Source organism: Squalius cephalus, assembly GCF_949319135.1.
Source record: "Squalius cephalus genome assembly, chromosome: 17".
Taxonomy (NCBI): Eukaryota; Metazoa; Chordata; class Actinopteri; order Cypriniformes; family Leuciscidae; genus Squalius; species Squalius cephalus.
The window spans coordinates 24,984,317-25,011,940 of NC_137138.1; the positions used below are offsets into that span (position 1 = coordinate 24,984,317).

Consider the following 27,624-nt stretch of genomic DNA (forward strand, 5'->3'; position numbering starts at 1 on the left):
TACAACACACGCTGTCGTTATTCGGCAGCTGGTGTGTTTTCGGCAGCATGAGTACATGTGAGAAGTGAATTCACTGTCTGTCACCATCCGTAGATTAGTTTTCTGATCTTGATGCAGCGATCACTTGCTCTTTATAATGCACCAAAGACATCTGCCAGCCTCTCCAAACTGGTACTGTTCCCGCTGCAGTGACATAAATGGAAAGGGAGTGCTGGGTTTTGGAGCAAAGAATAATATCTATCTGCTAAATGTGACCGCAGCTTCTCCAGCAGTCACAGGTAAGAGCCCGGTGCTTTCATTCAGTGCTTTGCGTTTGCAAAATCACATCGATCTGATCAGATCAGTCCTTCTTTCTGCAGGTGAACTCAGTGGACACACGGAACGAGTTTCTGGTTTTGCATTTTGCTCCTATGATGGACAAGAACACATTTGTGCCAGCACTTCAGACGATAAGACAGTCAAAATCTGGGATTCTGAGCAGAAAATTCTGCTGAAAGAGCATAATGTCCACCAAGTGAGTGAATATTTTTATTTATGGATTTGTGACTGACTCACAAGTTGTTCTAGATTGTTCTAGATTGCAGCTCTCTGCACTTTTTCAGAGAGCAACTATAATATAACATTTATTTATATTTTTCATTACAAAACTTTGAAATTTTAGATTTTTTTTTTATAGATTTAGATTTTTAATTTTCAGTAATATCAAGAAATGTTACATTTATAACATAACTCCATGACAACCACAATATCAAAACTACTTTTGCTGAAATATTTTCTACCCATTTTAAGAATATCACAAGTATTTTTGACATCCGTATGTCAGTCAGCTAGAAAATTTCACACTGGTGACATTTAAATAAGCAGATATTTTGGGCTTTATTTTTGTTAAAAATGTAGATTTCTAATTTGCAGCAATACTATAGTATATCTATAATGTACTCCATGAAAACCATTAAATCATAACTACTGCTGCTACATATTTAAATTAGGGCTGTCAAACGATTAATCGCGATTAATCGCATCCAAAATAAAAGTTTGTGTTTACATAATATATGTGTGTGTATGGAGTATAATTATTTTCTATATATAAATACACACACATGCATATATATTTAAGAAAAATGTGTTATTTATATGTAAAATATTTATATATAATATAAATTATATATAATATAAATATATATACACAGTATATACATGCAAATATTTCTTAAATATATACATGCATGTGTGTGTATTTATATATAGAAAATAATTATACACCGTACACACACATATATTATGTAAAAACAAACTTTTATTTTGGATGCGATTAGTCGCGATTAATCGTTTGACAGCCCTAATTTAAATAAGCAAAATATGTGTGATGGAGTTAAATTTCTGTGACCTATAAATCCAAATATATAACGACTATATATATTTTTAATATTTTTATATTATTATAATATATATATTTTAAATAAACACTACAATATTCCATAAGAATTGTCAGTTCTGATTTCATGGTGACAAAATACTAACTTTTTAAGTTTGCATGGCATAAAACATGTTCACAGGGCCTAAAATTAACACTTGCTAAGCGCCAAATTTGAGTAAAAATCAGCATTGGCGAGTATATGAAAAGCCAAGTTGTCTGGTAATATATTTTTATGAATACTTGCAATGTTGTGAGAACATGAACAAACGTGAACGACGCTCGGTTACAGTTGGCGGGCCACTGCTGCATCATCACGAAAGTTTAAGTCTTGCCAATTAAAACTCAAGAAATTTCTGTATGCAAACATCTTCGCGCCCATAAATCCACGTCTCAGACAGTGCGCGAATACTGAATTGAACTCTCTTTCACATCTTCTTGCGCTTGAAAATGCCCGTATTGGCGAGTATCCTCGTGAACATAGTCTGTTATGTCTTAAGTGAACATAAACAGTTGAGAAAGAAAACGCATGTGTATCAGTGTTGCATTCATGCATTAGCTCTTACAGCAGTCTATATTTATAGGCTACCTGTTTAACAAACAACAAAAGACACAGACAAATCACTCACTGCCCTTGACTGAAAAACTACTGTAACTTTAATAAGGATTAATCTATGTTTAATTAATACAGTGAAGACTGTGTTATTTTACATTTGATTACTTCATTACATTTCTGTAACTGCAAAAATAGTGAATTTTAACTGGTATCTAACGGTTTGGTGTCATAACTACCTGTTTTTGCAAAAACAGTTTCATGGCTGGTAAAAAGTAGTTATGCCGGACATTTTCTTAAGTCACCGGCCATTGGCAGGTGTGGCAAAAAGTTAGTTTTAGGCCCTGCATGTACATGATCAACAAATGTAAATGGTGTGTTTGTGTTTGAACAGAGCACCATCACTGCGGTCCACTGGTCTCCAGTGCAGAAACTTCTGCTGGTCACAGGAGATGAGAAGGGCATCGTGGTGTGCTATTGGCTCAGCAGTAATGACACCCAGAGCTTCTTCCCTGAACCTCGAACAATCTTCTGCGTGTCCTGCTCTCCACATGAAGAAAACTACATCGCAGTGGGGTAGAGCCTTGTTATATTATTATTTCATTGTGATCCTAGAGAGACCCTGACTCTTTAGTGATGCTTGCTAATTGTATATGCTTCCTCCTAAAGGTATAAGGATGGAATGATAGTAGTAATAGACATCAGTAAGAAAGGGGAGGTGATTCATCGACTGAGGGGGCATGATGATGAGATTCATGCGTTGGCATGGTGCCCTCGTCCCAGAGAAGAGCCTCTATACGGACGATCAGAAGAAAACGCAGGTAAGCAACTTCAAGATCCGTCTTACCTCAGTCAGTAAGTTATTACTATTAAAGGTAGGGTAGGTAATTTCAGAGCGGCTAGCAATAGCAACCAAATGCAATGATTGGACGAACATTTTTTGGTCCTGAGACTTCCACAGAATATATATTTAAATATAATACATAAAAAAAGATAATTTAACATAATATAACATCATGTGATGTTAACATTTTTAAATTAGCGTCTTTTTATATAAATGAGTAAAGGGTTTCTTAAAGGAACACTCCACCGTTTTTTGAAATAGGGCTTATTCACCTTCTTTCCTACATTTAGATAGGTGGGCAAATGCATTTTTGTCTCAGTGCCATGCATTGTTTTAGTTTGACAGGGTCGGCGCGAGCTTAGCTTAGCATAATGAATGGAATCCTTTGTTGTAAGTGATCTAGTAAAGCTAGTGAGCTAGTAAAAGTGATCAAAAAAAACAAAATGCAGATTAACACTAGGCGATTTCCTAGGCAGATATTGACTTGGGACTATATTAGGGGGAAGCACAGGCGAAGCACTGCTACTTGGGCGCAGAGATATCACGCAACACATGAAATCCCACGACTTCCGTCAACATACCGGCGTGAATAGTAGCTGGCTATTTTTCCTACAGTACATGAATGGCGATGAACACGGCTGATTTTGTGAGAGACGAAGAGGGTGACTTCTCAGACAGTCAAGATACAGAACCATACCTCTATGAACCAGAGTTTTCAGAAGAGGAGCTGCGTGCTTTGGAAATAGAACAACAGGAGGAGGAGGTTGCGATCGCTCAACACCCTGAGGACGTGAGGATGAGAGCCAACATGAACTGGTGGTGTGAATGTGGGGGAATATGCCAATCTATGCCGACTGAAATAGAGTGTCTGTGCTGTGGCGAGTGGGACAAGTTACTGACATCGATGACCAGGCTCAACGCGTCAGATCAAGTTGAGCGTGCTCGCAGTTGTGTCACAGCTACCGAGGATTTCATGTGTTGCGTGATATCTCTGCACCCAAGTAACAGTGCTTCGCCTGTGCTTCCCCCTAATATAGTCCCAAGTCTATATCTGCCTAGGAAATCGCCTAGTGTTAATCTGCATCGCTATTTGTACTCGTTGTGAATACGCAGGCCACAAGAAGTAATTAGGTGTTGTTGGGTTTTTTTGATCACTTTTACTCAGGACATGCTAGCTGGCAACAAAGGATTCCATTCATTAAGCTAAGCTAAGTTAAGCTAGCGCCGACCCTGTCAAACTAAAACAATGCATGCACTGAGACAAAGATGCATTTGCCCACCTATCTAAATGTAGGAAAGAAGGTGAATAAGCCCTATTTCAAAAAATGGTGGAGTGTTCCTTTAAATGAAGGGAACTGCAGGGGGTTTGTGATTTGATGAAAAGCTGGTTAATTCAATCGAATGTAACATTAAAATAAACAAATGGGGCTGCGCAAAAACTAAAATAGTATCTCAATGAAACTAAAATATCACCTCGTTCATTTACATGAATTACATGAGCTTATAATGACGTGTTTTCAGAGCTACTGTGTTCACACAGTGAATGCTGCGTCTCATAAATGACATTTCTACTTTGCGCTGCGAGTTTAATGTGTATTTGGGAACAAAATGTGCAAATGTGAACGCTAAACAGACCAGGGCTAAATGTTTTTTGTTTTGGTCCGGACCAAACGAACCAAGCAAATCGAACTAAGTGTGAACGCACACAGTTTACATGATTTCCTCAATATTCCCAGTAAAACCGTTTATATGTTTGAAAATGAAGAATTTAGGACATACATACAGTATTTCTGTTTTAACTAGTGTCAGTTGGTTCCTGTAAAGAGTGAACCCAAATATGAACCATGTGACCTGACATTGGAGAACCATGAAAATGCATATGTGTCGTTAAGTTATTGAAAGATTAACTTAAAATACTATATTATTTAAATTAAATATTTGATGTCTAAGGAGTTTGGCTGTCAAAAAAGTTTTGGACAAAAATAGATTGGACAAAAAACAAAACAAGTGACATGTCCTTGACTCTTTCCGTAGATGGAAGCAATTTGGCGACAGAAGGAGCAGAAGTGGGGTGTTACCTGGCGTCGGGTAGTCGAGATCAGACTGTGCGGATATGGAGCACAGCCAGAGGCAAAGGTGACAAAGAAAGATTCATAACCCAAAGATTGCACAGACTGGTTTATTGTAGCTTTCAGGTGCAGTGTCATTGAGGTCACCGTGTGTCTCTTTTCAGGTGTAATGACGCTGAAACTTCCCTTCCTGAAGAGACGAGGAGTGGGAGTTGATCCAGCATTGAAGGAAAGACTTTGGCTGACGGTCCACTGGCCTAAAGGGAGACCTTCACAGATTGTGTCCAGCTGTTTTGGGTATGTTGTGTTTGGTTATTGTGTGTTGGAGGATGTTTTGTAGTAAACGAACATGAGTCGACTCACTGCGGATGTTGTCGTGCAGCGGTGAGATCGTAATGTGGGATCTCGTGAAGTCAGGCAAGCAGAAGTGGAGTCTGTTGGGCAGTTCCCCAGATGGAGAGAATCACAGCCGTATCGTCTTCAACATGAGCTCGTTTCGCTCAGGGGACAGAGAACTTCTGCTCAGCACCTCAATGGACCGAGAGGTGAGATCTTCCTCCATTTATAAACCATTTTCAGCAAACTCGGCTAACACAATACAGAATAAATAACCTTTATTTCTCCATACAAAAACACCATTTTCTAAAACTGAGGTATGACGTTACCATGGAATTTAAATGTGATAATCTTTCAATATCATGGTATATGAGTATCACCAGTGTATTGTGATACCACCACAATACGTTTTGTTAGTAACATTCTCCAAAAATGTGTGAGAAGTAAATATATAATGCATAATTATTTGGGTTGCACTTTATTTTACAGTACGTTCACATATGTGTACTTACCTAAGAAAGAACTGGTTAATATAAGGTAGCTACAGGGGTTAACATTCAGAGCTTAGTGAGAAGTTTAGGTTTAGGGTTATGTTCAGGGTTAGTAACTAGTTATTACCCAGTTATTGTAATTACTATAATAAGTACATAGTATGTACATGGGGAACAGGACTATAAAATAAAGTGCTACCATTATTTGTCTATTTGTTAAAAAATTGCTATTACAATAATAAGATGGAGTAAGTTATGGGTGAATCTAGGGTATTTTCACCCCAAATTCAGAAATAAATACTAAACTAGAATGTACATTTCCTGAAGAAAATGTGAAGTGGTGCTTGCAGTGGCAAAATTCGGCACGGTTGCTAGGGTGTTTCTAGCGGGTTGCTAGGGTGTTCTGGGTGGTTGTTATGCTGTTGCTAGGTGGTTGCTTGGGTATTTTGGATGGTTGCTAGGGCATTGCTAGATGGTTGCTATGGTGTTGCTAGGCGGTTGCTAGGGTGTTCTGGGTGGTTGCTAGACAGTTGCTAGGGTGTTCTGGGGGTTGCTATGGTGTTACTAGATGGTTGCTCGGGTATGTTGGGTGGTTGCTATGGTGTTGCTAGGCAGTTGTTAGGGTGTTTTATGGGTAGTTGCTATGCTGTTGCTAGGTGGTTGCTATCGTATTTTGGATGGTTGCTAGGCGGTTGCTAGGGTGTTCTGGGTGGTTGCTAGGGTATTTTGGGTGGTTGCTATGGTGTTGCTAGGCGGTTGCTAGGGTGTTCTGGGTGGTAAAAAATATTCAATTATATTTTGCATGAAGAAAACGTATTCGTTGTACAATTGAGATGCATTTCGCTTAAATATAAAGTAAAGAAACAAAAAAGTTTATATACATATTTCAGTCATGAAACACTTCAGAACAAACTGATTGGTTCCCCTAAAGCCAGCTGCATGGCCAATCAGTCTAACGTAAAATATTTATTTCCAACATGGAAATGGCTCAACTCCATGCGAATTTTCCTAGCCTCCCTACTTCCCCAGCACCACCTGCCTAGTTCTGCCAAGGGGTTCTCCCTACTTTCCTTGCAGCAGCTTGTATCCTATTCCCTACATGTGCATGTTTTGGCAGTAGCCTTCACTCATGCCAGCAGAAGCGTAGCAGATCTAGTCTGCCAAGACAAAGCCTGTGTACATTCTATTCTTATTATTGCTAAAAATGATGTTTAATTCTATTCTGAGATTTGTGATGATTTATATTTATATGTTTATTCTCTATGGATGTCTTATTTCAGATTAAGTGTTGGGACCTGGCGTCTCTGGAGTGCTGTTGGACTCTGCCCACTCTGGGTGGGTTTGTGTACTGCCTCAGCTTCTCTCCGGTGGGCACCGGCTGTCTTGCTCTAGGGGTCGGAGACAGCATGATTCGGGTCTGGAACACCATGTCTATTCAGAACCAATATGACATCAAGACATTCTGGCAAGGGATCAAATCTAAAGTCACAGCTGTGAGTCAGATGGGTTTAATTCACAGTTATATTTCCCACAGTGCCATTCAGTTAGTTTAAAATCAAGCCCACTTTTTTTTTTGCTCACTTCTCTTACAGTTGGCATGGCATCCACTAAAAGAGGGTTCTCTGGCGTTTGGTACCGATGATGGTAAAGTGGGAATATATGAAGTTTACTCTAACAAGTAAGAGCAACAGACGTGCATTTTTAAACTGTATTTATGCATATGAAATATGAAACCTTGCGATTCCTTAGGTTCGTTTTGATGCAAGATTAAAAAAAAAATACTTTTAGAGTTATGGCAGCGTAATTCAGTTAAACTTTAAAATACATTTTTAAAAAAATGGAAAATTACACATTTCACTTCATTGTTTGTTTTCACGCACAGACCTCCTCAAATCTCAAGCACTTACCACCGCAGAACCATCTACTCTCTTTCATGGGGCCCTCCTGTGCCGCCCATGTCTTTCGGTAAGTCAATTCATTAAACACACCCGCCTGCATGACCCAGTAAACATTGAACTTGAAATGGCGCCAAGAACAATCCATCAGCAATAAGTGATGCCCAGCTCCTCTTTAACGCGCTCTGTAATTGAGCGAGGGTGAACAAAATGCTTGCTTTCCTTCCGTGGAGTTTGTTGGGTAATCAAGGAATGAAAACATAATTTCACCCTGCTGCTGACAAATGACACGTTCATCACCGTATCCATCTCCGATGCTCGAGGGGCTGGAGATAATTGCTTTTGTTTGTTTAGAGGGGTTTGTTGAAGGGATGAGCAATAGGAATGGTGATGTTCCCGCTAATAATTGTGTACGTGTGTGTGGCTCAGGGGGATCAGGAGACAAGCCGTCCTACAGCTTATACAGCTGTGCCGGAGAGGGGGTCATCTTCCAGCACGACCCCTGGAAACTCTCAGGGGAGGCCAGTAACATTGACAAACTCATCCGAGACACTAACAGCATCAAAGTAAGATGAGAAATCGCCCGTTCATATTCGTCTTTATTAAATTTGTTCATATTGAAAAAGTTATTCTGTTCTTCAGCACAAGATCCCCCCACACACAGACCTTAGCTGGAAGCCGGATGGCAGCGTTTTGGCCATTGGAAATGAAGATGGGTAATAATGTTAATCAAACCATTGTTAATCATTTTCTCTTTGAGGTTACCTTAATTGGTAACCCTTTACATTAAGTTTTAATTTGTTAACATTAGTAATAAATTAATATTAATTGTATTAATCTATTAATCATTTATTAATTATTATACTATTTGTTCTTTATGTATTTTTGTTTTATTCATAATACATTGATGTTAATTTATAAGACATGAAATCTTTCAAATATAATACTATATACTACTATTTAAAAATATGGGGTCATATTTCTTTTTGAAAGAAATTAATACTAAGCAGGAATGTGTTAAATTGGTCAGTAAATTAGTGACAGTAAATACATTTATACAAAAGATTTAGGTTTCAAATAAATGTTCTTTTGTGCTTTCTATTCATCAAAGAATCCTGAAAGAAATTATCACTTTAAAAAGTATCACAACTGACATTCAAAATTGTTAATAATAAGAAATGTTTCTTGAGCAGCAAATTAGCATGTTAGAATGATATCTGAAGGATCATGTGACACTGAAGACTGGAGTAATGATGCTGAAAATGTAGCTTTTTTAAAATTCCATTTTAAAATATATTAAAATTGAAAAGTTATTTTAAATTGTGATAATATTTCGCAATGTTACTGTTTTACTGTATTTTTATTTATTCAATTTGCAGAAGCTTTTATTCAGAGCGATTTACAAATGAGGAATACAGCAAGCGATTCATCGTGAAAAGACAAACAAACGCAAGTGCTCAAAAAGGCATTGCTTAGAGTTGCATGAGCTAGAATAGGGAGTGAAATCATAGAATTGTTTTTAATTATTTTTTTATTTAAATTTTATATTTCTTTATGAAACATAAAAAAATCTTACCAACCCCAAGCTTTTGAACGGTAGTGTCTACAAATTGTATTTACTTTTAAGCTAGAATAATCAATACTGTAAATACTGTGGTTCATGATATCATTAACTAATGTTAACAAATTGAACCTACCTATAAAGTGTTGTTTTGGTTCATTTTCGAATAAGGAGAGACATTTTTTTATATTCAGTAGGAAATTATGTAGGACGGGGATTGAGTGTATCCATCTGGATTTAATTGTGTCATGAGGCTGAGATATTTGTTAAGATCATTTTTCTCATTCCACATGGATTTAGTTACAACATCAGAAAACATCAGAGAAATGTAAGATTAAAAATGACACATAAATTGTGCACAATAAGACCAGAATCTATTTTGATTTAATTTAGTCTTTAAATATGAAATATATCATATGCAACAACATTTTCGAGTATTATGCATCAAATAAAGCTCATTATCGGAGGTTATATTAAGTGTCTCACTCCATAAGGGTTTTTGTTGTAGGTCTATAGAGGTGTTGAAGGCTCCCATGCTGAAGATCTTGTGCACAGTGCAGCAGCATCATAAGATCATAAATTCACTGCGCTGGCACCATGAACACTCTCAGAAGGATCTTCAGTATCTGCTGGCGTCCGGCTCCAGTAATGCCACAGTCTACGTCCATGACCTCAGGAGCGCCATTGGTGAGAATCAGCTCTTCATCATTGTTGGATTTTTGTTGTTAGCTATTCTATGCATACAAAATAAAATAAAAATTACATACTGTGCACAGTATACATAATATGTACTACTGGCAGTGTTGGGCAAAGTTACTTTTAAAAGTAATGCCCTACTCCCTAAAAAGTGACTAGCTGCATTAGTTACTTTTTATGGAAGGAAATGTGTTACCTTACTTTTTTGTAATGTTTACTAACCTGGTCTGGGCTTGCTTGATTGTATTTTAATTAAATTGAGAACTTTTTTTTTTTTTTTTTTTTTTTTGGGCAAATGTAAAGATCCTTTCACACCAAAAGTGAAATGAAAAAGCCTCAGGCTGAAGGGATTTCAAATCTGTACAGTAGAGGGAGTTCAACACTCTTAAAGAAATCAAAAAAAGTTAATCTAGTCATTTTTGCTTATCAGTATGGTTGAATTATATCATCAAAGGTCAGCAGCAAAGGCATTGGTTAATAACGTGAGATTGACATTACATTAACATTTATTCAATTCAAAGTACAAATCGACTTACAAATGAGGAGAGCATGAGCAGTCAAACCAACCCATATCGGGCAGCAATGTGCAAGTGCTGTGACCAGTCCTAGTTAGTACAGCACAAAAAAAATTATAATAGAATAGATATAGAATAGTAAGTGCAAGTGTTGCGTAAAAAGATGCATCTTCAGCATTTTCTTGAAAATGGCTGAAGACTCAGCAGTTCGGGTTGAGTTAGGGAGGTCATGCCACCAGCAGGGAATAGTCCAGGTAAAGGTCTGTGAAAGGGATTTCGTGCCTCTTTGGGATGGCACCATTCACTTGCAGAACACAAGGTTTAGGGGTGCAGAGCCAGTGGCTGGTCTGTAGGCTAACATCAGTACCTTGAATGATGTGGGTGGCAATTGGCAACCAGTGCAATTTTATGAGGAGAGGTGTGACGTGTGCTCTCTTTGGCTTGTTAAAGACCACTCTAGCTGCAGCATTCTGGATCAGTTGCAGAGGTTTGACAGTTGATGCTGGATGGCCTGCCAAGAGAGCATTACAATACAAGAGCTTGGACAGAGAGTTGTGTGGCATGCTCTGATAGGAAGGGCCTGATCTTCCTAATGTTGTATAAGGCAAATATGCAGGACTGGGCAGTTCTAGCAATGTGGTCTGTGAAGTATAACTGATCATCAATCACAACTCCAAGGTTCCTGGCTGACCTTGATGGAGTTATGGTTGACGAACCCAGCTGAATGGAGCAGTTGTGATGTAGTGTTGGGTTGGCCGGGACCACAAGCAGCTCTGTCTTTGCAAGGTTGAGTTGAAGGTGGTTGTCCTTCATCCAGCCAGAAATGTCTGTCAGGCAGGCTGAGATGCGAGCAGCTACTGTTGGATCCTCTGGCTGTAATGACAGGTAGAGTTGTGTGTCATCAGCATAGCAGTGATAGAAAAAAAAAAACATTTTTCTGAATGACAGATCCTTGCGATGACATGTAGATGGAGAAGTGAAGTGGTCCAAGCACTGAGCCCTGAGGCACCCCTGTAACTAGATGTTGCAACTTAGACACCTCTCCACGACACCCTGAAGGACATAACTGAGCGGTAAGACTTGAACCACTGGAGTGCAGTTCCTGAGATGCCCTTCGTCATGATGGTTGACTGGAGGATCTGGTGGTTAACTGTGTCAAAAGCAGCAGACAGATCCAGCAAGATGAGTACTGAGGATTTGGAAGCTGCTCTTGCCAATCTCAGAGCTTCAATACCGAGAGCAGGGCAGTCCCAGCTGAGTGTTCGCTTATGAAACCAGACTGGTTGTTGTCCAGGAGGTTGTTCTGTGTAAGACAAGTTACTTTTTGAATACATAAAGATTGAACACATAAAGTATATTTGTGTAATTTAACCTATTTAATCATTGCAGGTTTGCATAATATTAAGGGCCCAAGCACTGATGGTGTTTTATTGGAATTGCTCCGTTTATTATTATTATTTGAATTTACATTTCACTGTTTTTGCTTTCAGGAATACAGAATATGTTCTTGTGCAAGTGAGATGAGTAAATGCATACTCGCATTTAGTGTAGAACTACAATAGCTATCATGTTCACTAGGGCTGGGAGAAAAAATCGATTCACCTAGCTATCTTGATTTTTTTTTTATTTTTTTTTTAATTTATTTTTTACGATTCTAAAATTTATTTTTTTATTCCAGAATCGATATTAATTCAGATTCAATTGCTTTATTTTTGTCCTTGCTTGTAGATGAGGTTGACAGAATTTAGCCACTTTCGTTCCAGCAGAGGTTGAATTGTGTCGTTATCTATGAGTGTTGAGTGACGTAATATCCCAAGTGGACGCATGGAAGAGATGTGAGACTGAAAGCACTGAAAAGCCCTCGCGCTACTCATATGCTGAGAGAGAGATAAGACAATAGAGCTGCACGATTCATTTTTAAAAGACTGTGATCTTGATTCAAACAGCCACGCGATCTTTCAATTCTGTCTATTAAACTTTGACAAAATCATATCGCAACATTCAAAGCTGTGTTGGCGCTGCCGCTGACCCGGAGAGAGTTGTCATGAAACAGCTTCACAAACAGTCTTTTCAACCCACTTTATATTTCTAATTTGTTTAAGATAAAATTATATTACATATTAATAATTGGTATTTAAAAAATAATTTGATTTACAATTGACATGTTTGTGAGTTTTATATGTCTTGTAGCCTAGGAAAGCTGCTGACCATGAAATCAAACTCGTGATTTTATGACATATTAATTACTGCTTTATTTATTCATATACAGAAGTAACATATTACTTGTGTATTTTACTTTTCTTTTTGTCAGCCTTCAGAACGGCCTTCATTTGACAAGCTGGAGAGATTTTCAAGATCCATTTGAATTGAAACTTTATTATACATTATTAAATTATGTATAAACTACTTTTTATTAACAAGTGTCATGGGTTTTTTTGTACTTCATTATTTAGGCTATTCAGATCAATACTTGCAATATTCAGAAACAGATAGAGGTTTGTATTATTTTTCTGTTTAATTTATTGGCCTATTAGACTGTAGATTGAAAAGAAGTCTTGGTAATAGGCCTATAATTTAAAGAATGGGAGAAACAACGACCTATTCTGAATTTAAACACTGTACTAAATTGTGTTACTATCAGTTATATATCAGTAACCATTTTAAAGAACTAAACCTTTTTCCGCAAAAAAATCCTTGAATGGAAACCTGGCTATTGTTGCTTTCAATTAGAATTACAACTTATATTTCTACTGTAAAGTAGCTCTCCGTAGTTCATGTTTGACCTCGACGGACTGAACTGAAGAAATGAACCAGAGAGAAGATTTCCTCATCAAAGAAGGCAGCGCCTTAGAGCCACACCCACCTATTACGTAATCGCCACTGACCAATGGTAGTTCGAAGGTGTTTTTGAAAAGTTCGCTTTGGCAAGCTTCAGAAACAACTCCAAATGAACTTTGTTTTGGCCTGATTTTGCTCGAAGTGACGTCACACAAGTTCGGTCTTCGATTTAGCTTGAAGTATATCGGGACTTTGAATTTGCTTGTTTTTCTTATTAAGGTTTTTCACTTACAGAAACCCCATCAGAGAATCCAGTGCTGGTGACTGAACCTTTCAGAACTCTCTCTGGTCACACCAACAAAATCACTGGCCTAGCCTGGAGTCCCCATCACGATGGGCGTCTGGTGACGGCATGTTATGACGGAACCTCTCAGGCAAGCTACACTTTTATTTATTATTTTAAAATGTTTTCAGAAGGTTTAAAAACATTTTATGTCGCAGTAATATAATCGAATTCAAGGTTATTTTATCTGGAATTTTTATGAAAATATGGTTTATATTAAAGGGGTCATGATATTGTTTTGTTGTTTTTTATATGTTCCTTGAGGTTCACTTAAAAATAATAAAATAAATAATAAAAATAATAATTTTAACCTTTATTCTGAACCTCTGTCTGAAATAATCAGTTTTTAAGGGGCGGCTCCTTTAAGGCTTGTCAGTAAACGACCGCTGTTATGATTGGCTAACATCATTGCATAGGAAACCGTATCAACGCCCACTCGCTATTGCACATGAGTAAGTGTTTTGAAAACATTATCGGTATAAAAATGTCATTTATAGACAAAGAATTCTAAAATCATTTACTTTGCTAACTCTCCATTACACTGTGCTTCGTTTACAAAACAAAATTCTCCGAACAAACATATAATCCTTCAACGCAATCCGGGACGCCATTAAAATAAAACATCCACTTGTTTCCGATGCTGGGATCCTTCTGAAGTCTGTACAGAGCCACAAACAAGCCATTTAAATTCAATGCAAACGCTATTTCACTCTTCTGTTTGTCCTGTTGTCGGCAGACTCAAGCATGTGGAGTGTCAGAAATTGAATGCGAATCTGTATTGTATACTATATCCAGTGTAAACTGCGTCAGTTATTATAATGTGTTCACATCCGGTATTAAATAGGTGCTTTGTTTATAATTAAGAGGATGTTTAAAGCTATGAAACTTGCAGAATGTACAAAGACCTCTTATCAAAGGTTTCTTATGTAATGACCCCTTTAAATAGTTATGGTTTTTGGATAATCCATCGTCTAGAAAAAATACAAATTTTATTTTATTAGTGTGTAAAAACTCATTGTTCACAGGTGTGGGATGTGCTGAAAGAGCAGCCGGTGTGTAACTACAGGGGTCACTCAGGCCGACTGATGTGCGTCCAGTGGTCCGCTGTTCACCCAGATCTGATCTGGACCGGTGGAGATGACTTCACCCTCCAGGAATGGGCCATATCCAAGCAGGAACACGTCACACCTCCCAAGAGTATGTATATCGTTATATTCAACTAGTGATGCACCGACACTTTGGCAAACAAACATATTCAATGGAAACAAATTTTTGGTTTGGTCCAAAACCAGCCAAAGTCATTGACTGAAACGTTGGTTTAATTAACACTACTTTACATGGATAAGCTACAACAGGTAAACATGTCAGCTGTGTCTGAGTTGACCATATCGATTTCTCGTTTTAATCTTTATTTTGATGAACCAACATCTTTTAGTCTATGCTGTTTTCAGTTGATGAAAGAACAAAACTTCACTAAACTTTATTTATAAGGCACATACCATTCAATAATTATGGAAGCTTGTTTCTGCCACAGAATAAAACATTTTAAAAGATAATTGTGACTTTTTATCTCACAATTGCGATTTTATATTAGGGATGGGCATTTCAAGCAAAAATAATATTCAAAGATCGATGGGTATTATTTAATTATTATACGAAAATCGCGCCCCTCATTTCGTTTTGTATAAATTGTATCTTAATTTTAATCATTGTTTCATCAACCAGCCTGGATTTAATAAATAAGAAGCAAATATAGCAGACAATATAACCAGGACATGGAGGCGCCGGCGCGATCACTTGCATTGCTCGTGAACTGGAGCTTGTCTCATAAACGAACCGCAACTACTAGTCGACTAGAAAAAAACTTTAGTCATGCACGGGCAGCCCTTTCACATATTTTCGAACCAGCATGTCACAAAGGACTTTCTGGGTTGAGCGATATTCTATAATAAAATCAACTAATCGAATATTCAAAAATTGTGACTCATCCTTATTTTATATCACGCAATTCTGAGATAAAAAGTCACAATTACCTTTTTTATTTTTTATTCTGTGGCGGAAACAAGCTTCACTAAATAATTGCAGTAAGCTTTGTGCTTTGTTACTTTTGAAATGAAAATCTGTGCTTTCAAATACTGTCTGGTTTAATCACAAAATTCAAACAATAAATGTCATTTTGTCACTCTTCACTGTATAGCCTAAGTTCAAGCGGCATGTGAACCAATCATTTCTTCCACTTTACTACTGGACCATGACATGAACATGAACAAACATCAAAATACGCATACTTTGATGTTTTCATCAACAGGTAAAAAACGTGTTGAGATAGAGAAAAAGAGAGGACCTCAGAAAAAGCCCAAGAAGAAAAAGAAGGCACCAGGAAAAGGAGGGATGAAGGCGGAAGAAAGTGAATTAGCTTTAGGTGAAGAAATGAAAGGGACAGCAGGCAGCGGAGCAGAAGAGGGCCAGTCTGACAATGATGAAGAGGAAGAGGAGAAGAACACAGACGCTCCTTCCGTCACGGGTAACGGCCCGTCTTTCTCTCTTTCATCTCTCGCTGTCTCTTCCGCTTCCTCTCGCTTTTGTGATTCCAGCGCCGTCTTTGAAATGTCACTCCGGCTGTCTGGGTGTTGTGTGATGAATAACCTTTATCATTGGGGTCACAGGCTGGTCCAGAGAGAGCAGTGTGGACACGCGTGGCACTGAGAGGGTTCAGAATGGAGAAAAGTTCATCCATGCAGTTAAAAGGGAGGTCAAAGAGGAGAAGAAAAGAGAGAAATCAGGTCGGTCTTTGCCTTAATGTGTGCAGTCAATATTTTCTTCTTTCCCACTTGGATGTCTTTAACTACTATGTACTTGCGTCAAAAAACAATTGTTGGGTACAATGTACTAATAGTTTAACTGTTACTGATGTGGGATAAAGATTCTTTTTGAATGTATCATGCAAAAAAAAAAAACATTAGTTAAAAAATGCTCCAAAATGAATGACCGTACTGTAATAGCAATTATTATTAACAGTAAAAAGTGGATTTTTTCTCATATGACTTAATATTATTTATTATTGTTAATTAACAAATTAATAAATTAATACATTTAAATTAATAAATAATGAAATAACTTGGGTCTTGAAAAACCTATGGTGATTGTTTGTCGTCATCGACATCAAACCTGCTCTGAGAAAACAGAAACATTGTAAAAGCTCTCATGTTATATGATTTGTTGTTCATTTTAGATCTGTCTTTAAAAAAGAGAAAGCCTCGCTCCATTCTCCCGCTCAGTACTTCTATGGATCACCGACCCAAAGAGGAACTTCAGCAAGACTGTCTGACGCTCGCTGCTGTGAGACACTCGCATGGTAAGTCAGGAGCTTAAAAACATGTAGAAACATTAAAGGCCCATTCACAACAAGAACGATAACGGTAAAGATAACTACACGGCTCCAGACTGCGACCAAATGGTCAAATTTGGGACCTTTTTTCTTGCTGGCGTGACTAAATTTTGTTAGAGTTTGCAATGGTGCGACCACCACGATGCCCAACTGATAAGAGCTCACAACAGTTTAACTCGTGGACCGATCTCGATCATGTGACAGCGGTACTACACAACGCTGGGTGATCCAGTGAGAAAGTGTTTGGATTCACAGCAGTATTAAGAACGTTACTGCAAGATCTAATGAGAAACATTCAAATTCAGTGCAGAATTCTCTGTTATTAACCATATCAGGTCAAATACTGCTGACCTGGAAACCAGGAGAAACATTGTACCACGTATGAGTTATGAAAGGCTTTTCAGTCCACAAATCACCAACATTCACCATGGATTTAATGTAGTAACGCCAACTGTAACCATGGTATTGTGGCAGAAATAGTCGAATGTTTTTACTGTATTCATTCAGGGTTCGTACAACCTTTTGAGAGTGAAATTCAAGCACTTTTCAAGGACTTTCAAGTGCTTCACACTTTTTCCAGCACTTCAAGGCTCTAAATATTGTCCAACTTAAGTGTTATGTTTAATGTGATGACTTAAAATAAAATAATAAATTATCTATAAAAAAATCTGTTTGTTACTTCTGTTAATAAAAGTTCATTTTATCAGCATCTCAACTCAAGCTCAGTGCTTTACTGTCAAATGTGCATTTCCGAGAAATAGACCTGTAACAGTATTAGTTACTGCACTTATTAATGCAAAACAATAGTCATTTTATGATTAATTACCTTTATGATTGAAAATCCCCCAGCACTACCAAATCAGGTGCTGGTGCCACCATCTGTAGAACTTAGTGGCACCGGTGCTACTGCTCTCAAATGTTATGTTATATATATTTATATTTATCATTTCAATATCATTATAATTATCGTCCTTGGTGTGAGCGGGCCTTAAGAAACTAGATTTGATTATGCATCTGCTAAATCAATAATTAAAAAATAATTCTCTGGAATGTTTACTATGATATAATGATGCAGTTGTCCTGCTGAGACTTACTTTGGACTTTCATGTTCACTACTGTTCAAAAAATGTGGGGCCTGTATGAAGAACATTAAGTCTTTCTTACCCCAAACATTTGAATGGTAGTCTGGTAGAATGGTAGGTTTATGAATATGGAAATTACATTTATGGTATCAGATGGTATTATCGCTGCAGTACAAGCTTTTCTTCTCATGTAGATCAATGAGGAATTTAAAGATTCTTCTGCAATGACAGAATGAGAGTAAATATGTGGCCGTCATGTGTATAGCGCATTTCCTTTCCCTTCTGCTCCTCAGGGCAAAGCGGAGCTTGTGTTCCAGGATCTGGAGATCATATTCAGCTCGGCCTGTTCACGGACAGGGATGCCCTCTACAGGATGTTTCAGGAGGAAGGTGAGTCGGGCCCAGTGCGGGGTCAATATCTGCTCGGATGCTGAAGATCTGAGGTGAATCGGGCATCATTGATTTGGAAGCAGTGTTAAGTTCATTGTGGTGTTTTGAACAGAGGAGAGCCACATGGAGGCTGGTCATTATGACTCAATGGTGTATCTGAGGCTGTGGAAAGGAGACGTGATTGGAGCAATAAATGTTGCTGTGGAGAAAGGAGAGCTGACTGACCACCTCCTCAGTTTAGCTCCAATGGGTAAGACGTTTTCTGGTATTATGACTGCTGAACACATTTTTAGTTCAAAATTGTATAATTTATTATTATTATATTTGTATATTATTGTTTTACTTTTTACTTCAAATACTTACTTATACTTACTAAGAAAAATATACATTTTATTATGAAATTATTTGTGTAATTATTTTTTAAAAGTATTCAAGGTGGTGTAACTGTCCAGAGATTGTAAAAAAAGAAAAAAGGTCTGAAGGAACATTTTCTTGGAAAAATGCTTAAAGTCCCCCTGTGGTGAGAGTCAAGCTTTTACTGTTGATTATATGTCTATGTGGTGTTTTTAATATGCCAACCCCGATAAGACAGCACCATTGCTGAGTATTTTCTCCTTAAAACTGCAGCGAACCAAAGACAGTCTCAAAAACTCGGGTTGAAATCGCTGGTGTTTCTGACGTCACAAACTACCTTGTAACCAATCACGTCAACGAGTGAATCTCTGAGCTGGTGCGAGTGAGTGGAGGCGGGGCCAATTTGCATATTCATAGAACCACGTATACTAAATGAGGCAAGAGTGTAGTTACATTTAAGCTATTTTAAGGCATGAAGAAATGTTTTTTTTTTTTCAAGGAAAAAACGCTGAAATATGTAATTTTGGTGATCAAATATGAGTTTTAGGGGATACAATTATTGACTACAGGGGGACTTTAAACTTTTATAATTTCTTTTTAAAAATGCAGTGAAGCAGTTTTGAGAATATTGGCCAGTCAGTGTGGTGTAACCAGCATGCAGGAAACACTGAAAATCATAGAAAAACAAGTTTTGTGTAGGTTTTTAAATGTCCAGTAGAATAACCCCAAAAAGATTTCTCCTTTTCTCCTGGACATCTTTATTTGTCATTGACCCTCTCTCAGCGGGCTACCAGGTATGGGCCAGGACTGTAGAGGCGTATGTGAAGCAACTCTGCCACCAAGAGCAGTTCCTCAAAGCAGCGTCACATCTCGTCTCCATCCATAAACTCTATGAGGCCATCAACCTCCTGAAGGGCCACCAGTTCTACCGGTTAGAAACATCACAATAAGCGATTGTTTGTCATGTTAATGGTGTTTGGCCTGAGTTGAAGGTTCACGTTTGTTTTTGCAATAAATCTTCAGCGAGGCCATCGCTTTAGCCAGAGCCAGACTCCAGCCAGAGGACCCTGTGCTGAAGGATCTGTACATGAGCTGGGCTGCAGTGCTGGAGAAGGATGGCCATTATGCTACTGCGGCAAAATGGTGAGTGAAAACACATTAGCATATATATAGTGTATATGTATACTGTGACCTCTTACATGTCAAAAGATCAAGGGAAATTTGATTTCTCAATTCATGATCCCTTGTCTGGGTTTTTTTTTATAGGGTGAAATGAATTATGCATGGAAAATGTTGGGCTGCTTAATATTACATTTTTTGTAATAAAGTTAATGATTTAAAATGTACTTTCTACAATTAAAGGGATAGTTCATCCAAAAATGAAAATTCTGTCAACCCTTACTCATGTCATTCCAAACCTGTATGCATTTCTTTCTTCTAACCACAAAAGAAGATATTTTGACTAATGTTAAAAACTAATGCCGAGTTCACACTGCATGATTTTCAAAGTAGTCGGGTCACTGTTCTTTTCACACTGCACGACTATCTGGGGTAGCATTCAGTTCACACTGTGTTCACACTGCACGATGGATCGGCGACTTTACAAAAGAAAGAATCGCAGACAACTCTCTCTGGTCCGCAAACTACGTTTCACAACCAAACACGCGAGAATTGATAAGGAAATAACGCAAGATCACGCGTGCGTGAGACCGAAATTGTTATTAAAATGATAGCATGCAAGAAGATTGAGATTCCAAATTGTCTGTGCGCTGATTTGCAGCGAAAAGGAGAGGGAAAACAATATGCAGGAGGAAATTGTTGGGGAGACGAGGGGAGCAAGGATCGTGTGTTCTGCAAAGAGAGTTGTGGGTAAATAAATAATTTTGCAATGTGCTGCTGTTGCTGCTGATCAGGGCAAACGTTTGTGCTTTGTTTCTGTTTGATATAATTGTAAATGTGTCTATTAAAATACTGATATTCTGGTCTATAACTCCTCCCCGAACTTCTCGCTGTCCTGTATCTTGCTCTCTCATTGGCTGTAGGTCATCGCCGATGTAGTTTTCAGTCAGAACACATTCACACCGCAGGATTTTGATTCTCTCAGATCGCGTCTTTGATTATTCACACTGCGTGATTCTCACTCGCTTTGAACGAGCACCGATTTGCCTATGATTTCGGGCATTTGTCGGCGAGCGAAAATCGGGCCTCGGCATTAACAGGTTCGATTTCCATTGACTTCCACTGTATGCACAAAAAAATCCAATGGGAATGAGAACCGAAACTGTTTCGTTACTAACATTCTTCAAAGTATATTCGTTTGTGTTCAGCAGAAGAAAGAAATGACGACATGAGGGTGAGAAAATTATGACAGAACATTTATTTTTGGCTGAACTATCCCTTTAACTGGATCTCAGTCAACATGTATATACCATATCATAATAATATTGTATGTATAATATTGTGGTATGATTTAAATTGCTGTATACAGTCAATGGGGTAATATAATTGAAACTGACTAAAGATTTTTATTTTTTTTGACTGACCAAAGTATTTTCTTCCTTCACCTGCCAGTTACCTCGCCGCAGACTCGAGCTTTGATGCAGCTAAAGTCATTGCCAAGAAAGGGGATGTGATGTCGCTGAAGACTGCGGCTAATCTGGCGTGGGTATCAGGAGAAAGTGAGCTCGCACATTCTCTCTCTCTGAGGTGCGCCAAAGACTTGATGCTTTCCCAGGACTGGGCCACAGCACAGGAAGTCCTGAGGACGCAAGACTCGCTTTTGGTTTGTTTCCAGTTGTTGGTTATTAGATATACATGTATATTCAATGAATTAGTAAGCTAAACTGGCACTGATATAAATTAAATTACGGTTTTATAAGGGAAGAAAATATATTTTCAAGTGTTGTCTTTTAGTGGATTTATTTTTTTTTTTTTTAGGCAAAAGCAATATAAAAGACCAATAAAATATCTAATATATGATAATTAATATTATTACTATGAATAGTGTGTTTGTCTAACCAACAATTATTCTAAGGTAAATGTTGCCTTTTTCTCCATATAGCATATTCATTGTAACTATAGAAACATTATCAGTGTTCAGTGTACCAAAAGCATCTTTCTCTCCTCTTCTTCACAGGGTCACAGACTGATGTTCTGTGTTAATGAGATCCTCACTCAAACACTGGCAGATACAGATGTGGTCACCTGGACCGCGGCTTCTTCGCACACCTGGTCTAAGCCCTGTGAGGAGAACGTTCTCTCTGCGGTGCACAGAGTGTGGCAGAGCGAGTTTGGAGTGGCGGCTGCTGACCTGGTCAAAGTGAAAACACTTCATCAACAGCTGAGAGCTGTCGAGAATCCTCCTGCCACCACTAGTGTTCCCATGAAGCAAGTATGTGTGAAATTAAGATGCCAACGGATCTACTTGACACTGTTGACAGATTAATAATATAATATAATATAATATAATATAATATAATATAATATAATATAATATAATATAATATAATATAATATAATATAATATAATATAATAATATATTTAATGAAATACATAGACAAAATGGATGATAATATTGAGCTGAGCAACATCTGTATACAGATGTGCCATATCATACTTGCGATATGGCTGAAACACTGCTGTGATTTATGGCTCTATATAAGCACTGCTGTGATTTATGGCTCTATATAAGCACTGCTGTGATTTATGGCTCTATATCAGCACTGCTGTGATTTATGGCTCTATATAAGTAGGGCTGGGATTTATGACTCTATATAAGCACTGCTGTGATTTATGGCTCTATATAAGTAGGGCTGGGATTTATGACTCTATATAAGCACTGCTGTGATTTATGGCTCTATATAAGTAGGGCTGGGATTTATGACTCTATATAAGCACTGCTGTGATTTTATGGATCTATAAGCACTGCTGTGATTTATGGCTCTATATAAGTAGGGCTGGGATTTATGACTCTATATAAGCACTGCTGTGATTTTATGGATCTATAAGCACTGTTGTGATTTATGGCTCTATATAAGCACGACTGTTATTTATGGCTCTATATAAGCACTGCTGTGATTTATGGCTCTATATAAGTAGGGCTGGGATTTATGACTCTATATAAGCACTGTTGTGATTTATGGCTCTATATAAGCACGACTGTTATTTATGGCTCTATATAAGCACTGCTGTGATTTATGGCTCTATATAAGCACTGCTATGATTTATGGCTCTATATAAGCACTGCTGTTATTTATGGCTCTGTATAAGCACTGCTGGGATTTATGGATCTATATAAGCACTGCTGTGATTTATGGATCTATATAAGCACTGCTGTGATTTATGGCTCTTTATAAGCACGGCTGTTATTTATGGCTCTATATAAGCAGTGCTGTGATTTATGGGTCTATGTCAGCACTGCTGGGATTTATGGCTCTATATAAGCACGGCTGGGATTTATGGCTCTATATCAGCAGTTCAGCACTGCTGGGATTTATGGCTCTATATAAGCACTGCTGTGATTTATGGCTCTATATAAGCACTGCTGTGATTTATGGCTCTATATAAGCACTGCTGTGATTTATGGCTCTATATAAGCACTGCTGTTATTTATGGCTCTGTATAAGCACTGCTGGGATTTATGGATCTATATAAGCACTGCTGTGATTTATGGATCTATATAAGCACTGCTGTGATTTATGGCTCTTTATAAGCACGGCTGTTATTTATGGCTCTATATAAGCAGTGCTGTGATTTATGGCTCTATGTCAGCACTGCTGGGATTTATGGCTCTATATAAGCACGGCTGGGATTTATGGCTCTATATCAGCAGTTCAGCACTGCTGGGATTTATGGCTCTATATAAGCACTGCTGTGATTTATGGCTCTATATAAGCACTGCTGTGATTTATGGCTCTATATAAGCACTGCTGTGATTTATGGCTCTATATAAGCACTGCTGTTATTTATGGCTCTGTATAAGCACTGCTGGGATTTATGGATCTATATAAGCACTGCTGTGATTTATGGATCTATATAAGCACTGCTGTGATTTATGGCTCTTTATAAGCACGGCTGTTATTTATGGCTCTATATAAGCAGTGCTGTGATTTATGGCTCTATGTCAGCACTGCTGGGATTTATGGCTCTATATAAGCACGGCTGGGATTTATGGCTCTATATCAGCAGTTCAGCACTGCTGGGATTTATGGCTCTGTATAAGCACTGCTGTAATTTATGGCTCTATATCAGCACTGCTGGGATTTATGGCTCTATATAAGCACTGCTGGGATTTATGGCTCTATATAAGCACTGCTGTAATTTATGGCTCTATATCAGCACGGCTGTTATTTATGGCTCTATATAAGCACGGCTGTTATTTATGGCTCTATATCAGCACTGCTGGGATTTATGGTTCTATATAAGCACGGCTGTTATTTATGGCTCTATATAAGCACGGCTGTTATTTATGGCTCTATATAAGCACGGCTGTTATTTATGGCTCTATATCAGCACTGCTGGGATTTATGGCTCTATATCAGCATTCAGCACTGCTGGGATTTATGGCTCTATATAAGCACCGCTGTGATTTATGGCTCTATATCAGCACTGCTGGGATTTATGGCTCTATATAAGCACTGCTGGGATTTATGACTCTATATCAGCACTGCTGTGATTTATGGCTCTATATCAGCACTGCTGTGATTTATGGCTCTCTATAAGCACTGCTTAATCTTTGCATTGCGATGCAGTAATAGACCATAATCCAATATAGCCTATTGACGTTTCTCTGATATGATTCATCACATACGCGCTTCTCGCACTAGCGTAAAATTGTGGAGGGAGGTGAAACACAAAAGCAAGTAATAAAAAACTGCACCCACTATTTGAACATTTACAGTATGTGAGCTTGAGTGTGTGCATGAGTGTGTGTGCGCATGCTCTTTTATGAGAAGTCTGTTTGCTGTCATCGTCAAATTCACAAATCTTCCGCTTATTTTTTTATTCCTCAGCTCTTATCTCACATTTCATTGGACGTGACACTGTGTGCTTTGAGTCAGCTGTTGTGCGATTGGCCGTCTACTCTAGAGGAGCTACTGCAAGCTCTGAGTCGAGGTTCAGAGGCGGGACACTTCACGCTGATGGCGGAGATGTGCCAGCTGCTTTTACCACAAGGTGAGGTACACGACCACATGTACACTGAACACCAAAATAAAATCAATCCAAGTGAACTTTTAAGTCGGCATGAACCGGAATTCGCGATCGTTTTTTTCTTCCCTATCATGACATTCCCAGTGAAAAGGTTTCTCAAACAAGAAACAATGTAGGGCAGGACTTGATTTTGTCCATTGGGAATTGATTGGATGGTTGTGGTTTGCTATTGGTTGATCAGGATGTCCCGCCCTTGTGTCAGTAAACACATCATCAGAGAAGAAAAGAAATGTCACTGCAAGTGGGATGGGAATTTATTTTGATTAAAGATGGGCACATGATGTGCATGGGTAAATCATTTATAAGAAATGCTGATACAAGAATATTCAGTTTTGTTTCCATGAAAGCTTTAAAGTTAACTATTCAAATTAGGGATGCATCGAAATGAAAATTCTGGGCCGAAACCTACATTTCTGGATGCACTTGGTCGAAAACCGAAACTGCTTTTTTCTTATTTTAAAGTAGCTTTTTTGTATAATTGTATTAGTATTACTTTTCAATGAAATTCAATCATTTTAATGAAAAAATAAAAAAATAAAAATAGAAGCCAATAAAAAAAATAACCACACTTCTATTGAAAGTAACCTAAATTGAACCGAAAATATATTAATATTAAATATCAGTATATTATTTTTAATTAAGTTCTATACAACAGAATCAGATTTAACAGGTTTATTTTTTAAACAATTATCCAAATAATGTATAGTCCTACGGTGGCTGAAATTTTGGTACATCCCTTTTTGTTGCAGGTTTGGAGTCGGTGGCACTTTACAAACAGAAACTAGACCCAAGTGATGAGAGAAGCTTGATGATTTCTCAAAGCGTGGAGGCTTTTGTCTGTTATCAGCTCATGTATCAGAAATGGTGGAACTACAGTGATGAGACTTCAGCTTTGACCAGTAACACCATCAGCAACGGTCACCGTTTAACGGAGAACAACCACAACGATGAAGCAGACTGTAACGGAGAAGCTCAATCTGAAGGCGCTTTCTCTGAGGGCTTCTGGAACGTTCTTCTCTCTGAACCTCATGCCAATCTTCAGGCCACCCAGAGAGCCATAGCAGAGATTCAGAAGAGAGTGACGAGCCTGATTCAGCAGCACAGCCAGTGTAAAGAGACCTCTCAATCTGAAACTTCAGAGGAACATGCTAGTGGAAGCAGGTATTTCTGATGCTGTATCTTTGATTCAGGTGCTTCAAAGAAACGTCTAACAGCTCTTTTTTGTCTCTCTTTAGCAGTGAATCGCTCTCTACACTGACTGCCCAGGTTGCTGAACACCATAAAGTGCTCACTGCCATTCCTGAGCTGCTCAGAGTAAGCTACTCAGTTTTCTTAAAGGGACAGTTCACCCAAAAATGAAAGTTCTGTCATCATTTACTCAAAATCAAGTCGTTCCAAACCTGTATGAGTTTCTTTCTTCTGCTGAACACAAAAGAAGATATTTTGAAGAATCTAGGTAACCAGAACCCCATTGACTTCCATAGTATGGGAAAAATGCTATGGAAGTCAATGGGGAGCATCAGCTGTTTGGTAACTGACATTCTTTTGTGAAAATCATACAGGTTTGGAACGACTTGAGGGTGAGTAAATGATGACAGAATTTTTATTTTTGGGTGAACTGTCCCTTTAACCCCGTAATGCCTGACATATAAAATGATAGTCAGACAAAGTTTGCATATGTGTTTTTTGTTGAGTATCATATTTGATACATCAGGCTTTTATGGCTCATTAAGTATGATATAGGAGAAAATGGAGATCATATGAGTAGAAAACACCTAAAATTTATTAAACTGAGCAAAAATATGCAATTTGGAGCAGTCAAATCCTGTCATCAAAGTTATGCATGAATTTTGAATATCTGGTCTTGTCTTAGGACAACTTTTTTTGATCCACTTCAAATGTTGACTACTGTATATGTCCAAAAAGTAAGATGAAATTCTGATAGCTTGAAATGTAAATCTGAGAGATGCACAAATAAACATTCCTCAAAAGCCTGATGTATCATATATGATACTCACATATGATGAATAATCAAGTAAACCTAAGTTGCTGCAGTGTAACTGTTCATCTTGAAATATTACTAACAATATAAAAAAATATTCTTACTTTTACTTTATAAAAATCAGTAATGATTTCACAAAAAAAATACTAAAAGACCTACTTGAATTATAAACTATCATTCAGATGATAGAAGGTATGTAATAAATTGCGTACAACAGGTTATTTCAGAAATGTTTTAAACATTTTGACAATTTTGAGGCCTTAGAAATTTGTGTTTCAAATATGAAATATGATTTCTCTATTGACAGCCATTCAAGAGTAGCCATGTATTCTGACCAAACTGATTTCATTTTGTGATAGATTTTTTTCTTTTTTCTCTCTTATTTTAGAAATACCCATTTCCGGACGTCATGGAATGTTGCATCGTCTTTCTGCACATGGAAAAACAGTTTACTCTGTTTCCGCAGCACATCTGTGCCGAAGCCACGACTTTGTTGCGAAAATACGGAACTACAGAATCGCTCTGTAAAGCCTGGCAGAGACTGACACTGTCCAAATAGCACTTAGTGTTTTTCATATGCAATTACTTATGTTTGATATGTAAAATGCAATTAGTTGTTTGATATGTAAAATTCACTTGACTTATGTCTGTAATAAAACACATTCTCCCAGTTGACTTTCTTTATTGAACCAAACTTTGTCAG

General features: G+C 37.8%; 1 protein-coding gene across 2 annotated transcripts; it reads left to right on the forward strand.

Annotated features, from left to right (window-relative positions):
* The first annotated feature begins 8 nt into the window (after window positions 1-8).
* gemin5 (gem (nuclear organelle) associated protein 5) lies at window positions 9-27,595 on the forward strand. 2 transcript variants are annotated; one of them, XM_079898287.1, is made up of 28 exons: window positions 9-278; window positions 360-514; window positions 2,362-2,543; window positions 2,637-2,788; window positions 4,846-4,947; window positions 5,045-5,177; window positions 5,263-5,425; window positions 6,988-7,200; window positions 7,300-7,385; window positions 7,590-7,672; window positions 8,032-8,168; window positions 8,245-8,318; window positions 9,672-9,850; window positions 13,447-13,586; window positions 14,521-14,692; window positions 15,804-16,019; window positions 16,162-16,278; window positions 16,728-16,850; window positions 18,259-18,354; window positions 18,467-18,604; window positions 19,492-19,639; window positions 19,732-19,851; window positions 21,280-21,490; window positions 21,845-22,099; window positions 24,721-24,883; window positions 25,669-26,080; window positions 26,155-26,233; window positions 27,310-27,595. In XM_079898287.1, the coding sequence occupies exons 1-28, from the start codon at window positions 137-139 to the stop codon at window positions 27,478-27,480; spliced, it is 4,362 nt and encodes a 1,453-aa protein (XP_079754413.1). In that variant the 5' UTR covers window positions 9-136; the 3' UTR covers window positions 27,481-27,595. The 2 variants fall into 2 exon arrangements, with proteins under 2 accessions (XP_079754413.1, XP_079754412.1); XM_079898286.1 differs by having other exon boundaries at window positions 11-278; window positions 2,637-2,787; window positions 4,842-4,947.
* Window positions 27,596-27,624: the final 29 nt, after the last annotated feature.

Coding starts and splice junctions, on each gene's coding strand:
- gemin5 (XM_079898286.1), top strand. CDS start 137: ATGCACCAAAGACATCTGCCAGCCTCTCCAAACTGGTACTGTTCCCGC. Junction 8,319..9,671: donor GCCATTGGAAATGAAGATGG/GTAATAATGTTA, acceptor TTTTTGTTGTAG/GTCTATAGAGGTGTTGAAGG. Junction 16,279..16,727: donor GAAGAAAAGAGAGAAATCAG/GTCGGTCTTTGC, acceptor TGTTCATTTTAG/ATCTGTCTTTAAAAAAGAGA.